Genomic DNA, 16,742 nt, shown 5'->3' with positions numbered 1-16,742 from the left:
CATTGTTCTAAGCATATAGTTGCTTGCCATCAAGAATGAAGGTTAGAGAAAAAAAGTTTTAAAGAGACTTCACTTCCCTGGACTTATGTCACAGAGTAGACATTGTTTGCTGAACTACTAACAATTTCTTTGAAAAAGGTAAAACTTCTTCCAGTCCTAACAGATTTAATATCATAGTCATGTCATAAAATAATGATTATGAAAAGTATTTAAAAATAGAATCCACTGATAGAAAAGATTCAGCAGTAGCTTTCTAAGGTTATATAACATTAACTTGATGATGTGAATATTCACACTGACTATTTTCCTACTGTAGCAGACTAAATTCTGGTTCCTAATAGTTGGATTTTCTAAAACCCCAAATACAATAAATTTTTCGGTTTTGTTTTGTTAACTTTTATCATCTACTCTTCTTTAAAATGAGTGCTTCTTTGAAGCATTTTTTTTTTTTTTCTCTACCAAGGGCAGTTTAAAGGGCATAAAACAAGGGTATCCAATCTTTTGGTTTCCCTGGGCCTCATTGGAAGAACTGTCTTGTGCCACAGATAAAATACACTAACACTAATGATAGCTAATGACTCAAAAAAAAAAAAAAGACAAAGAAAATAATCATGAAAAAAATCTCATAAAGCTCATGTTTTAAGGAAGTTTATGAATTTGTGTTGGGCCATATTCAAAGCCGTCCTGGGCCACATGTGATATGCCAGCCACTGGTTGGACAAGCTTGGTATAAAACATCAAAGAGGACAACGCCTCTAGGCTCCTGGCTCTGTGTATCATTTGACCACTTGGCTCTGATATATGCCATTATTGTAACGGCATCCTGACAAGTATTCAATGTTCAGGACTAAAGTAAATGAAATCAATTTTCTCTTAATTACCAACTATTTTCATCATGTACTTCTCGTCTAGAGGTCTGTCATATTGTGTGGAAGTATTAAAAGTTTTATTCAAAATCTGAAGACCTTTTAATGAGATAGATAATTGTTCAGGTAGCAGAAGTATACATCTTCTTACCATTTCTTTGCACGAAAAGACAATATGTGGTTCACATATTAAAGTGGATGAGCTGATAACGATTTTGACTTTTTGAAGGCAATATAATTCTATGTTCTGTGACACACTTTAGCGTATTTAGCACAAGGAAAAGCACTTCAGCTTAAACACTTTATTTTTACAGAAACATCCTCCAGTAGTATTGAGGTTAAAATGATTCAGCATTTAGACTTTAAAAATTACCTTAACGTTCCTCTGAGTCGTCCATAGTTTAAAATGACTTCTGCGCCTTCCTTATAACCTTGATTGAAGCCCTGTTGTAGAGTAACTGCTTTTCCAGCATCTATTCCATCTCTATAACCTTCCTAAAAATAAGTAATGGAGAACTGCAGCTGTAACTAACACCGAGTATACCACATGTAGGCTTTTCTAGAAAAGTACAGAACCAATTTAGAAAGCTGATGAATTAGGCCTTTACTGTGTTATTGACCATAATATGGCATAACAATATAACTAAAGCAGACTATGCTTCTCATAAGTTTATTACTGGTTTATCATTACTCATCCACTTTTGAAAAGTCTAGAGTTACTGGGCAATTTTCAAAACACTGATGATCACAGTTTTTAAAAAACTTAGTATTGGGCCGCCAGGTTTGCTGTGAGGTGGGCAAGTGGCAGACATGGCACCTTCCAGGAGTCTTGTAGTTCCCCTGGCAGTCCTGGTACTGTTGTTTTGGGGTGCTCCCTTGGACCCACAGGCGGCAGAGCAACATACGCATCACCACGGACGAGAACTGGATAGAGCTGCTGGAAGGAGACTGGATGATAGAATTTTATGCCCCGTGGTGCCCTGCTTGTCAAAACCTTCAACCGGAATGTGAAAGTTTTGCTGAATGGGGAGAATATCTGAGGTTATGAAAGTAGATGTCACAGAGCAGCCAGGACTGACTGAATAGTTTACAATAACTGCTCTTCCTACTATTTATCATTGTAAAGACAGTGAATTTAGGCACTTTCAGAGTCCAAGGACGAAGAAGGACTTCATAAACTTTGTAAGTGATAAACAGTGGAAGAGTATTGAACCCATTTCATCATGGTTTGGCCCAGGTTCTGTTCAGATGAGTAGTATGTCAGCACTCTTTCAGCTATCTATGAGGATCAGGACTTGCCATAACTACTTTATTGAAGACCTTGGATTGCCAGTGTGGAGATCATATACTGTTTTTCCTTTAGCAACTCTGCATTCTGGACTGTTATTAGAACTCTGTATGATATTTGTGGCAGATTGCCTGTGTCCTTCAAAAAGGCACAGACCACAGCTATACCCTTCAAAAAAATTATCATCAGAATCTGCTCAACCTTTGAAAAAACTGGAGGAAGAACAAGAGGCGGATGAAGAAGATGTTTCAGAAGAAGCCAAAAGTAAAGAAGGAACAAAGACTTTCACAGAATGCCATAAGACAATGCTCTCTGGATCCATCACTGGCCACAGATAAATCCTAGTTAAATTGTATAGTTATCTTAATATCATGATTTTGATAAAAACAGAAGACTGATTATTCCTTTTGGTTTGAAGTGAACTGTGACTTGCTTGTATATTACAGGGTTCAGTCTAGATTGTCATTAAATTGAAGACTCTACATTCAGAACATAAAAGCACTAGGCATGTAAGTTTGAAATATGATTTAAGCACAGTATGGGGTTTAAATAGTTCTCTAATTTTTGAAAAATCATGCCAAACAATAAGATTTATGTATATTTGTTTAATAATAACCTGTTTCAAGTCTGAGTTTTGAAAATTTACATTTCTCAAGTATTGCATTATTGGGGTATTTAAGATTTTAGATAAAAATATTTCTCATTTGATATAATTTTTCTCAGTTTCATGTATGTGAAAAAAGGAAGATATTTCCCATAAATGGGAACTTTGCCCACTGTCTCAAGAAATATATATTTCAGTGACAATTCAGTGGTCTTTTAAAAGATATATTCCAAAATTTCCTCGTATTTTTAGGTTATGCAACTAATAAAAACTATCTTACATTAATTAGTTACAGTTTTCTACACATGGTGATATAGGATAAGCTAATGATTTAAGTTTTTAAGTCCATGGTATTCTCTTGATTCCAATACATGATTTTCTCTTGTATTTTTCTTATTTACTATGGGTTACATTTTTTATTTTTCAAACTGGATAATTTCCTGGAAGTGTTTTTTATGTTTTAGTAAACAGTATTTTTTGTTGTTGTTTCAAACTGAAGTTTAATGAGAGATCCATCCAATTGAACTGTCTGTTGAAAATTTAAAATTTTGGCCATTCATTTCAGATTTTAAATCATTCTTGCTGAACTTCTACTTGGAATTTTTTTTTTAATTTTTCTTTTTGGATGTGAAGGTGAACATTCCTGATTTTCGTCCTATGTGGAAAAGCCCTGGTAGTTTACATTTTGAAAATTCACAGAAGCTTAATATAAAACAAAGTTTGCATTCTACTCAGGAAAAAACATCTTCTTGTATATGTTTTAAATGTATCTTTGGCCTCATACAGAAAGTTCTTACTTAATTTTACAGTCTGTAATGCTTGATGTTTTAAAATCATAACTCTCTCTCTATATATATTTACTATTATTATTTTCTGAGATGGAGTCTCGCTCTGTCACCCAGGCTGGCATGATCTCAGCTCACTGCAACCTCCGCCTCCCGGGTTCAAGTGATTCTTCTGCCTCAGCCTCCCAAGGAGGTGAGACTACAGGTGCATGCCACCACGGCCAGCTAATTTTTGTATTTTTAGTAGGGACAGGGTTTCACCATACATTTTTATATTTTTTAAGAGACAAACTTCATATTTTCCTGTTCTTTCCTGACTGCTAATATTGTGTGGTATCTCACAGGTAGAAATCAACAGGATGGGACATTTAGTGTATTTTTACTCCTTAAAGAGCTAGAATACATAGTTTTGACCTTACAAGAAGGAGGAAAACCATAAATACAATGAATCAACTGATCATTATGTAGTAGACATTTCTGTAATGTCTCTTTCTTTCTAGGCTCTGTTGGTAGGTGAATCAATTAGATTTATAGTAGAATAATGTACAAGTTTTCTTTAAAGGCCTCTCCTTTAGAATATAAAATATTATATCATTGAAGAATTTGGATGTGTAACTTGTGATGCCTTAGAAAAATATCCTAAGCACAAAATAAACTTTTCTAACCACTTCAAAAGATCAAAAAACAAAAAACAAAACCCAGTGTTAGCAATGTATTCACAAAAAGGATACATGGAAAATTACAAGTCTGGGCTCTTGCCAACTGATTGGAATGGTGTGGGTGGGTGAGGAGACAGAGCAAAGCAGAGAGGAAATTGTTTTAAAAAGGATGATGAGAAGTCTGGTTTCAGAAATTTTGCATAATACCTAAATTCAACTAACCTGCAAAGGCTATGTGGGTAGTGATTTCGTTCTGCATCTCTCATGGTGCCACAGCATTCAAAAGATGCTCAATACTTACTAGCATAGCCCCAGTCTCACATAAAGCATTTTTGTAATTGACAACATGGTTTTTGGGCTAAGCAAATACCACTTTACTGAAATATTAAACAAGGTAGATTTCCAACTGCAGCTTTAGCGGCAATTTAATGGTTGGCAAATATATTAAGTTGATGTGGACCTCACTACTTGGTCCTCACCCAGAACTAGGTTCTGAAGGCTGCACACAGAAATTAAGCTCAGTTTCAATGAACAGTGAGACAAATTAGAGATGAAAACTTACATCTAACAAATAAAAAAGAAACCAACTTTAATATTCCCTTACCTAGACACCAGTATTCCACATTAGTTTTCCCTTATTGCCCTCTGACAGCATGCTTAGTGCATCTTTTCAATGTGTCTTGATAAACACCACTCCTTAACTTTAGGCTCCCCTCCCATTCAAGCAACCCATATAAACTGCGTACACGTCCTTTGATAGCCATAATTGGTATAGTTAATGTATGTTTCTCTCCAGTTCCTTTCCCTGTGATCCTCAACAAACTGCAAACTGTTCAAAGTCTAGACATAGTTAATTTTGGTCGGTCCTCAGCTTCTAACGCACCCCTTAGGCTCTCAAAGAACGCGTCTTGTTTTACACGCTTTCAAGTAACCATTGAGAAATCCTAGCAAGACGCGGGTCGGACCGGGTTCCTAGGGATAAAGAGGGCAGCGCCGGGCCAGGTTGGGGCCACTCTGGACCCAGCTTCTTCACAACTCCGCGCCTCTTCCCACAACCCAGCACCCCGCGCCGTCCACACCACGTTTACTTTGACTCGTCTCTGCATGTGGCTCTGCCATTCCCGCTGCGCCAGGAGCGATTCGTCTGCCTCCTCGTCAAACACGTCCCCTTTGTCTCCAGGACCCCGGACCAAGGAGGCTGCTTGAACCCACGACATCACCGAGGCAATTACAGGGTCGCAGGCCAACGGAAGCGCCAACAACTCCTTCCGGTCCGAAGGCGGGGCGAAGACGGCGAGTGGAGGCTCGGGAGGAGCTGCGCGTGCGCATGGGCGTGCTGTGCACAGTGTCCGCCGACAGAGCGTCTGGCTTGCGGTAATTTGGGCTCCCTGGGTTGGCGAAGTGTTGATGTGGGCCTGTTAGTTGTGAGCGAGGCAGATTTCCTCGCGTGGCCGGCGCGACCTTCGCCTTTGCAGAAGGCAGCCGGGACTCTCAGTGAAACACCTTCCGTTTCCACCGTAGTCCTATCATGGTCTAGGTTTTACACTCGCGCGCGTTGGTAAACTATTAAAGGTAGTAAAGTTGATGGGCAATTACCGCCCAAAGACTTGGTCTCTTTTGGAATCTCCTCTGCGTTTAAAGGATTTGACAAACTGACATTTTAAACTGTTAGGATTGTGGAGTAAAGGATAATAGAATCGAAAAGTGAGGTACTGCAGCCAATATGAGATTAGTAAGAAATATAGAGTACATTTGTAAAGCCAATATATTTATTCATTGATCCACAGTATCCTTCTGCCTCCCATTCCTGTTCATACGCCCTAAACTGTTGGTTTGGTAAGGGTGGGGACTTGTGTCAACACCAGGACAGTTCTGACACATAGTAGATGCTGAACTCGATCTTGGTGAATGAATGAACACCTGTAGTATTTCTGTTTTGCACTTTGCCTAGGTAAAATGAGTCATGTGATAATTATTTATCTAACAATTTATTGAACAGCTACCTTGTGTCAGGCACCATTCTAGGCTTTGGGATACATCAGTGAACAGATGGAAGTTCCCAACCCTTGTGGACTTTATAGTCATGTAAAATTGACAGGATAAACAATAAGCTATGTATAAGTAACATAAATTTTGTTAGAAGATCATAAATAAATGCTATGAAAAAAATTTTTAAATAAGCACAGTAAGAACCATGAGTGTGTGGAAGTGGGTGGTTGGTTCATGTTACAATTTTAAATCTCCAGAGAGAATTTGGCATCCCACAAATAAAAAATATGTAAACTATAAATATGTATATTTTATTACTGTAAATGTATTAAGACATATGTATATATCTTTATTAGGAACAAAATGGTAGTAAGCAATAAAGATAACAATGAATAAAATAGAAAACCTCAAAACTTGAATAAGTAAGTCCAATTCTTTTTTGTATTATTTGAAAACACCAATAAGATAGATAATTCTGTCATGATCCTGATTTTTAAAGAGAACAAAATTATACAAGAATGAGAAATGAGATAATCACTGATGCAGAAGGAGATTAAAATATTAATTACCAACTAAAACTCAAAAACACCACATTTGAAAACCTGGGAGATATGAATGACTTTCTAGTAAAATTGACCCAAGAAGTAGAAAACATGAAGAGGCTAATTACCATAGAAAAATTGGACATTAAATATCTACTATTAAAAATGTCACGGAGACTTGGGAGTTTCACATTAAGTCCTTTGCAATCTTTAAGGAATGATGGATTCTTAAACTATTTTTACCATTTTAGGGGAGAGAAAAAGAGGAAACTCCTTGAATCATTTCATGAAGCCAGCCTTACTGTAACTTCATAAAGATAGTATCAGAAAAACCCCAAAATTCAAGTTAGCTTGTGAATATGTATCCAAAAAAGAATCTAGTAGGTTGGTGCAAAAGTAATTGGGGTTTACTTTTGCACCAACCTAGTAGTACTTTATCAAAAGAATAATTCAAGAGGTTTTGTACCAGGAAAGCAAACTTCTGCAATATTAGGACATCAATAATATTTCATTGCATTTACTATTTTTTGTTTTTAAACAGGGTCCTGCTCTGTCACCCAGGCTGGAGTGCAGTGGTAGGATCACAACTCACTGCATCCTGGATCTCCTGGGCTTGAGCTATCCTCCTGCCTCAACCTCTTGAGTAGCTAGGACTACAGGCATGTACTACCGCACGTGGCTAAGTTTTTGTTTTTTTTGTAGTGACAGGCATCTCACTATGTTGCCTAGGCTGGTCTCCAACTCCTGAGCTCAAGCTGTCCTCCCATCTCAGCCTCCTAAAGTGCTGGATTACAGGCATGGGCCACTGTGCCTAGCCTGCATCAACATTAATATAAAGGGGAAAAAACGTTTTATTAATAAATGCTAAAAAGTCACTTGAAAAAAATTAAAAATCATTTCTAACAAAATAAAGTATAAATAGAAACTACAAATTGATAAAGATTTTACAAAAATTCCTATGAGTAGTATTTTAAACACTTAGATGTTCAGATGTTTCCTTTAAAGTATAGAAAGTAGAGGGCATCTGGTAATCACTATTATTACTATATTTTTAGAGACTAGCACAATAGCACATGCAATAAGAGAAGTAAACAAAATAACCTGTATAAATGTTGGATAATAAAAGATGAAGATACTCGTTTTTAAAAAATGAGACAGGATCTTGTTCTGCCACTCAAGCTGGAATGCAGTGGTGCAATCATAGCTCACTGCAACCTCAAACACCTGGGTTCAAGCAATCCTTCTCCCTCAGTTTCTCAAGTAGTTGGGACTACAGGCACACACCACAATGCTGAGATAATTTAAAAACTATTTTTAGTAAAGATGGGGGTCTCGCTTTGTTGCCCAGGCTGGTTTCGAACTCCTGGCCTTAAGTGATCCTTCTGCCTCAGCCTTTCAAAGTGCTGTGATTATAGGCGTGAACCACCATGCCCAGCCTAAGATACTCCTTTTGGTCATTGTATGATTATATGCCTAGAAACCCCAAAAAACTTCGCTTAAAAGTAACAGAATAAAAGAATTTGATAGTCTCTGAATATAAGAAAAACAAACATACCAATAACCTCTTCTAGTAATAATCATCTAGAAATGTAAATGAGATAAATATTCCACTTGGAATACCAACAAATATTATTAAATATAGTAATGACATATTTGTTTAGTTTTTAGTGTTTATTTAGTACTATATTTATAAATGTCAGGAACACATTTTTAAAATCATGCAGCAACATGCATAAATTTTGAGTGTAAACGTCACCTATGAAGATACAGAAAATTTCTATCACCCCAGAGAATTTCCTTGTGCTCCTTTGTGGTCAGTCCCTCATCCCTGGCAACACTTGGTCCAATTTTTATCACTAGATTAGTTTTGCCAGTTTAGAATTTCGTAGAAATGGAATTGCATATGTCCAAATATATTTGGCTTCTTTGACTCAACATGTTTTTGAGACTCATTTATTTAGTTGCATGTACCAGTAGATTGATCTATTTTATTGCTAAGTACTATTTTCATTATAGGGATATACCATAATCTGTCCATCTAGTCATTTTTGGACATTTAGATTGTTTCCAGTTTTTGGCTATTATGAATAAAGTTGCTGTGGACATTTTTGTACATGCCATTTGTGTACACATTTTCATTTCTCTTGGGTAAATATCTAGAAGTGGAACTGCTGGTCATATAGTAAGTATACATTTAACATTATAAGTGATATGGGCCGGGCACGGTAGCTCACACCTGTAATCCCAGCACTTTGGGAGGCTGAGGTGGGCAGATCATGAGATGAGGAGTTTGAGACCAGCCTGACCAACATGGTGAAACCCTGTCTCTACTAAAAAATACAAAAATTAGCTGGGCATGGTGGCACGCACCTGTAATCCCAACTACTCAGGAGGCTGAGGCAGGAGAATCGCTTGAACCCAGGAGGCAGAGGTTGTAGTGAGCTGAGATTGCACCACTGCACTCCAGCCTGGGAGACAGAGTGAGACTCTGTCTCAAGGAAAAAAAAAAAAGTGGTATGGTTTGGCTGTGTCCCCACCGAAATCTCTTCTTGAATTGTAGTTCATAATCCCCACGTGTCATGGGAGGGACCTGGTGGCAGGTAATTGAACCATAGGGGCGGTTACCCTCATGCTGCTGTTCTTGTAATAGTGAGTGAGTTCCCATGAGATCTGATGGTTTTATAAGGGGCTTTCCCCCCTCTTGCTTGGCACTTCGCCTTCCTGCCATCATGTGAAGAGGGATGTGTTTGCTTCCCCTTCCACCATGATTTTAAGTTTCCTGAGGCCTCCCCAGCCCTGTGGAACTGTGAGTCAATTAAACTTTTCTTCCTTTATAAATTAGCCAGTCTGGAGCGGTCCTCTGCAGCAGCGTGAGAATGGACTAATACAATAAGAAACTGTTAAGCTTTGTTTCCAAAGTGATTATACCACTTTACACTTCCACCATCAATGTACAAGTGTCAGTTGATCCACGTCCTCTACCTCACTTGGAATTGACAGTATTTTTAACATTAACTATTCTAATGGGTGTGTAGTAGTATTTATTACTGTGGCTTTAATTTGCATTTTCCAGATGACTTATGATATTGAACACATTTTCATGTGCTTATTTGTTATTTGTATATGTTTTTCTTTTGGAGATGGAGTCTTGCTCTGTTTCCCAGTCTGGAGTGCAGTGGAGTAAACTCGGCTCACTGCAACCCCTGCTTTTCAGGTTCAAGCGATTCTCCTGCCTCAGCCTCCCGAGTAACTGGGATTACAGGCACCTGCTACCAAGCCCGGCTAATTTTTGTATTTTTAGTATAGACGAAGTTTCACCCTATTGGCCAGGCTTGTCTTGAACTCCTGACTTCAGGTGATCCATCCGCCTTGGCCTCTCAAAGTGCTGGGATTACAGTTGTGAGCTACGGTGCCTGGCCAGTTTGTGTATTTTTTAAATGAAATATTTGTCTATAAAAAATTAGGTTGGTTTCTTATTGTGTTTAAAGGTTCTTTGTATATTCTGGACATAAGTCTTTTGTTGGATACATGTTTTATGACTATATTCTTTGCATTTATTATATCCAGCAGGAGACAGATATGGAGATAGAGTCAGGATTGCATGAGGTCTATAGGTGGGTGGGGAGTATAATGTCTGTGACAGATAAAAAGAGGAGGAAACATCATTAGGCAGGGAAAGCGTCCAGAAAGTGATGTTGCTCTGATTCCTGTAATAGGGAAGGGAGGAAGAAGCAGGATAGGACAAAGAGAGTCTCAGATTGCTGTTTAGATCCAACAAAGCCTTGGTCAACATAAAAAGGAACTCTGGAGCAAAGAACAAAAGGATCCCTGCATTAGGCACACACAGCCAGACTGTGATATTCCTGCTCAATCATTGGCTGGGGGATGCCCTGGAAGACTGTGGCCTTAGCTAGAAATCGGAGGCAGATCCTATAGGCACTTACAGCTGGAGGCTGACAGCTAACCAAGCCTTCAAGGGCCAGATGATCTTTCAAGGTCTTTTCAAGTGTGTGATTCTATTGTTTCCAAAACAGCATTTCCTCTCCTTTTTAAAAAAGTGAACTGTAAATAACAATGACATCCCCTGTGTAAATTTTGATGTCACAATATGAACTCACTCCAGGGTATTTAGTCAACTGATCTTACACCTCAGTATCTCTTATATAAATACTCTGATGAGGTCAACCTTTAGGATTCACTGTATTTTCTTCCCATTCTTCTGCTTATCGTTCATCCTTGTCTTTTCCTTCAAAGACTTCAACAATTCTTTTTTATGTCCTTCTATTTCCAATCTCCTGCTAAGTTTTATTCTTTATCTCAGTCTTCAAAACTTTATTTGTGACTTTTGCAAACTGCTCTTTTGTAGTTGATATAATAAACTCTAAGAGGGCACAGACCTTTTCTATACTTCTCTTCAAAGTTTCTAGCACACTGGGGCTTTAATCATTCCGTCTTTGGCAACCAGCCAGCAGGACTGATTTCCATATGCCAAGTGAAGTAGTTTTCCCACTTTTCCTTGTCCCTTCTAAACTTTCATATGTTCTACTATCCTTAGCGGCATTGAGCAACTAACTCCTTGGTTACTGTCTTTTAATTACTTATATCAGGTTTGCAAGACTAGGTAATATGTATTAGAAAAATAAAATTCTTGCTGGTGGTGAAAATAGATGGGAGATTATTCAAAATACAGCTTCTAAAGAGAGGACCTTGGAATAAGAATAGTAGGTTGATTCTGAGCAGACTTGCCTCCTTTCTTTTAAAGTCTGTAGATGACCCCAGTTACAATATAGAATGTTTGTTGAATATTACAAAGTATGAAATAGAAATGTCAGACAGGGGGTCTTTCTTCCTCTTTTCTTCTTTGAGACAGGTCTCACTCTGCTGCCCAGACTGGAGTACAGTGGCACAATCACAGCTCACTGCGGCCTTGACCTCCTGGGCTCAGGCGATCCTCCCATCTTCGCCTCCTAAATAACTAGGACTACAAGTGCACACCACCACATCTGCCTAACTAATTTTTTTTTTCCATGAAGACAAGGGTCTCGCTATGTTGGCCAGGCTGGTCTTGAACTCCTGGGTTCAAGTGATCCTCTCACTTTAGCCTCCCAGTGTGTTGGGATTACAGGTGTGAGCCACTGCACCCAGCCAATTTAAGAATTTGAAATTGTTTTAATTCTTTTTAAATTTTCCTTGACATTGTTAAGTTCGATTTAGCTGAAGAATGTTTCATACTCTTGCCAAAGATCAAAGTATTTTTTTAGTGGAGTTTTACTTGCATAATTCAACAGTTATTTGTTGAACTTTAGCTATTGCACTAGAAGTTGGGGGAGCACATGTATGTTGCCTGTTTCTTCTACAAGGTCCCCTTACAAGGTCAATAAGTCTTGTACCCACCCAAGAGCATTTGCAGCAGCTAGTGCTTCTGCCAAGAATGCTTTGTTCCAGATCTTAGCATGATTGACTCCTTTTCTTTTTTGTCTCTCTTTGTTACCTGGACAGAGTACAGTGGTATGATCACAACTCACTGCAGCCTCAGATGCTTGGACTCAAGTGATCCTACTGCCTCAGTCTCCTAAGTAGCTGGGATTACAAGTGTAAGCCACAGTGCCCAGCGATTGGCTCCTTTTAATCATGTGGATCTTAATACATTTAGTACAAATGCTATCTCCTTGAAGAGGACTTCCCTGTCTACTCAGCCTAAAGGAGCATCTCCATTCATAGGTACCTTTATTTTTTACGTCTATAATGATACTTAGAGAACTATTTAAAAGGATTTTGCTGGCCGGGCATGGTGGCTCATGCCTGTAATCCCAACACTTTGGGAGGCCGAGGCAGGCGGATAGCTTGAGGTCAGGAGGACGAGACCAGATCTGCCAACATGGTAAAATGTCATCTCAACACACACACACACACACACACACCACACACACACACACACACCACACACACATTAGCTAGGCATGGTGGCGGGTGCCTGTAATCCCAGCATTTTGGGAAGCTGAGGCAGGAGAGAATTGCTTGAACCTGGGAGGCAGAGGTTGCAGTGAGCCGAGATGGTGCCACAGCACTCCAGCTTGGGCAACAGAGTGAGACTTTGTCTCAAAAAACAAACAAACAAACAAAAAGATCTTGCTAATCTATTTGTTTATGTTTTTAAAAATTGCTTTTGTGCTTCCCTGATTGTCTTGCTTACTTCTGTAACCGTGGTTCCCAGCATAGTCCCTGCCACATAGTGAACACCCAATAAATATTTTTTTGGTGATTTTTTTCCCTTTATTTTATTGATATTTATTATTATTATTTTTTGAGACAAGGTCTTGCTCTGTTGCCCAGGCCAGAGTGCAGTGGCATGATCATAGCTCACTGTAGCCTCCACCTCCTAGGCGCAAGCAATCCTCCTGCTTCAGCCTCCCAAGTAGGTGGGACTACAGGTGCATGTCACAATGTCCAGCTAATTAAACAATTTTTGTTGTTGTTGTTGAAATGAGATAATGAGATCTCAGTATGTTGCCCAGGCAGGTATCAAACTCCTGGACTCAAGCAATACTCCTGCCTCAGCCTCCCAAAGTGCTGGCATTACAGGTATGAACCACTGGGCCCAGCCCCTTTTATTTTTAGTTGACATGTAATAATTGTACACATTTATGAGATATCGAGTGGTATTTCCATGTGTGTATAGGTTAATTAGTATATCCATCACCCCAAGCATTTATCATTTGTGTTGTGAACATTCAAAAGCTTCTCTTCTACCTTTTTGAAAATGTACAATAAATTATGGCTAAACGTATTACTCTACAGTGCTGTAGAACACCAGAATTCACTCTTCTTATCTAGCTATAATTTTATCTCTTAACCAATCTCACCCTGTCTTCTCCTCCTGCCTACTCTTCTCAGTCTCTAATAGCCATAATCCTACACTCCACTTCTAAAAGCTCAAATTTTTGTTCTTAGCTGTCACATGAGTGAAAATATGTGGTTATTATCTTTTGGTGCTTGACTTATTTTGCTTAACATAATGTCCTCCAAGCTCACTCAAGTTACTGCAAATGAAAGATTTCATTCTTTCTAAATGGCTGAATAGTATTTCATTGTGTATACAACATTTTCTTTATCTATTTATCTGTTGATGGGACATTTAGGTTGATTCCATTATCTTTGCTATTGTGAATAGTGGTGTGATAAACATGGGAATGCAAGCATCCCTTTGATATACTGACTTCTTTTCCTTTGGATAAATATCTAGTAGTGGGACCGGTGGATCATATGGTAGATCTATTTTTAGTTTTCTTGAGAAACCTCTATTTTGTTTTCCATAATGACTGTACTAATTTACATTCCCACCAACAATATATAAGAGTTCCCTTTTCTCTAAATTCTCACCAGCCTTTGTTATTTTGCATCTTTTTGGTAACAGCCATTCTAACTGGGGTGAAGTGACATCTCATTGTGGCTTTGATTTGCATTTACCTGATGATTAGTGATGTTGAACATTTAAAAATATATTTGTTGGCTCAATAAATATTTAGTGCATAACAGATTCTTCATGCTGGATCTTCTCTTCATTACTTAGGAACCTCAAGGAAAACCCACCTCTGTTGGAGGAGGAGGATTTTTGTGACTATTCCTTTGCCTGCCTTTCTGCGGAGACTGAGCCATTCCCCACTCCCCCATATGGGTTCCTGCTTCTGTGGTTGCGTCTGCTTACTAACATTCTCCCATAACTCTATTTCACTTACCTAGTAATCTACTCACTTATGGCCTCTTAGTGGTCAGGGACAGTATTATTTTCATCTCATATTTATTTGGAAACATTATTATCTGGTAAGGAATGCTCTAAACAGAGCCCAGTGGTTAGAAACAAGGGCTCTGGGACAAATTCATAGATTTGAACATTTATTTTGCCACTTACTGACTGTCTTGGGTGTGTTACTTGATCTGTCTGTGCCTCAGTTTCCTCATTGAATAATACTAATACCACCTTCATATAGATGTCAGATGATTAACTGAATAACCACACAAAAGCAGTGCTCAATAAATGTTAGCAATTATGTTTGTTTCTTTTATCTGACCTGAGATCAGATGCTTCAAGATTTTCAGAGACCTCTCAGAGATTTTTGACTCCTGAATAACTTAACCGCTTTCCCTTCCACCCACTGCATTTGCCAGCCCTTTTGTTCCCCTACATCTCCATTTCTGCCAACCCCAATAATTTCTTAATTGTCTCAGTTACCTCTATTTGAATTAGAACCTAAACATGCCACACATGTGGAGCTGACATATCTTTTCCGTTTCTTTTATTCTGTTGTCTTTCCTCCTCACTTCCTTCTCCCCAGTTACACTTGCCTCCTTGCTGACTTTGAACATATTGAGCACACTCTTGCCCTAGGGTCTTTGTACTTCTCTCTTTGTGGAACAAATTTTCCCTCCTCCCATGGCTTACACCCTCACATCCTTCAGGTCTCTGTTCAAATGTTGCCTTATCGGAGAGAACTTTATCTATTTTAATATAAACTAGAACCCCTAATCACTCTCTCTCTTCAATTCTGCCTTATTTTTTATCATTGCATTAATGACATATTATCTATTTGCTTATTTATTGTCTGTCTTCATCATTAGAATATAAAATCTATGAGAGTAGAGATGCTATGTGTTTCGTTTATTGCTATATCCCCAATGTCTGGAACGATGCATGGGACACAAGCACTCAAATAAATATTTGTTGAATGAATTAATGGGTGGGTGGATTAGATGACTTAGTTTTCACTCTACTTAACTCTTCTAAAAAGTTGTTCTGACTATGCTTGCGATTAGTGAATCCTTTTTGCTAACAGCAATTATATTAGGAAACATAGTCTATATATATGATATATAGTTGAGTGACATACAATTACTCATGTGTAGATCTTAGTACATATTAGTTGACCAACAATATTACTTATTAACAGAATATTTAATTCTGGCTTGAAAAGCCAGAGCATGATTATCTAGACCAACTTTATCCAGACTGAGAGTTAGCATACAACATTTGAGTAAGCTTAGGTTTTAGTAAGCCCTACATTTTCAAATCTTATTTTTACCATTTCTTAGCTTTGTGTGGCCAGGCAAGTGGTCCAGCCTCTTTGAATGCGCTCATCTCTAATGTGGGAATAATTGTTCTTTTCTTGTAGAGTTAATACCAGGATTTAGTGAAATCACATATCAAGTGCCTACTCAGTTTCTGGGGCTTTTCTCAATAAATACTGCTTTCATTCCCTTTTCACTATCTTCTGAAGCCTGTGGTTAAATTATTTTTTCTATTCTAGGGACAGTCATTTTCTACAAAAGAGCATCTTTTATATGAAAGATGAGTGCAGACAATTCCATTTCATTAAAGAGCTGATGATTTAATAATTTACTTAGAAGCAAGCTATGGCTTCCATTATGAAACTCATCTGGCATATGTGCAAAGGACCACTATTATTTTTCTACTGACAAGAAAGCTGATGGAATATAAATACTTTACAAATGTGCACAGAACAGGTTACCCTCGTGCAATGTCTTTACCTGGAGAAATATCATATGACGCTTTGCAGTAGATGTGGCTCAACATAAAATTTGTCATTTCCTGAGCGCTTGAAATATTGCTCTGTTTCTTATACCCTGTACTGCACGTGCTTATTTGATAATGTCGGTCTGCCTCCTTATTTCAGTTGCTGAAGTGACATAGCCCTGTTTTATAATTCACCAAATGATTGAAGGTGCCAGACAGCTTGCTATTACCCCAGTAACATCACTGATTCTTAGTTCTTAAAGAAAAGGGAGGACAGTGAGCATTTAGCTTGAGGGTGATGTATTCTGTGGGAATGTATATTCTCAGCAAGTTGTTTGTGATTTTTTTTACCTTCTGTACAGCCAGGGGAGCAAAGGGACATATTTCAAATTCCCATTGGCAAAGAAGAGCCCCTGGTTCTTTTATAAGGATTTGTAAAATTCCGTACCTTTGAATCTTGTCAGCGATCTCTGGATATCC

General features: G+C 38.3%; 1 protein-coding gene and 1 pseudogene across 2 annotated transcripts in view; one reads left to right on the top strand and one right to left on the bottom strand.

The window, feature by feature from the left end:
* Window positions 1–5,476, bottom strand: part of YAE1 (YAE1 maturation factor of ABCE1) — a 46,484-nt gene extending 41,008 nt beyond the window's left edge. Inside the window, 2 exon segments of the mRNA XM_023226360.1 lie at window positions 1,240–1,361; window positions 5,291–5,476. Of these exon segments, the coding sequence (XP_023082128.1) occupies window positions 1,240–1,361; window positions 5,291–5,419 (251 nt within the window). The 5' untranslated portion in view covers window positions 5,420–5,476.
* On the top strand, window positions 1,677–3,866 carry LOC111552248 (annotated as a pseudogene). Its single transcript, XR_002734589.2, has one exon. The product of XR_002734589.2 is annotated as a thioredoxin-related transmembrane protein 1 pseudogene (transcript).
* Window positions 5,477–16,742: the final 11,266 nt, after the last annotated feature.

This window comes from Piliocolobus tephrosceles, chromosome 8 (genome assembly GCF_002776525.5).
Source record: "Piliocolobus tephrosceles isolate RC106 chromosome 8, ASM277652v3, whole genome shotgun sequence".
Lineage (NCBI taxonomy): Eukaryota > Metazoa > Chordata > Mammalia > Primates > Cercopithecidae > Piliocolobus > Piliocolobus tephrosceles.
Note: the sequence above shows the minus strand (reverse complement) of the source record. Positions and strands in the feature narration are given on the sequence as shown.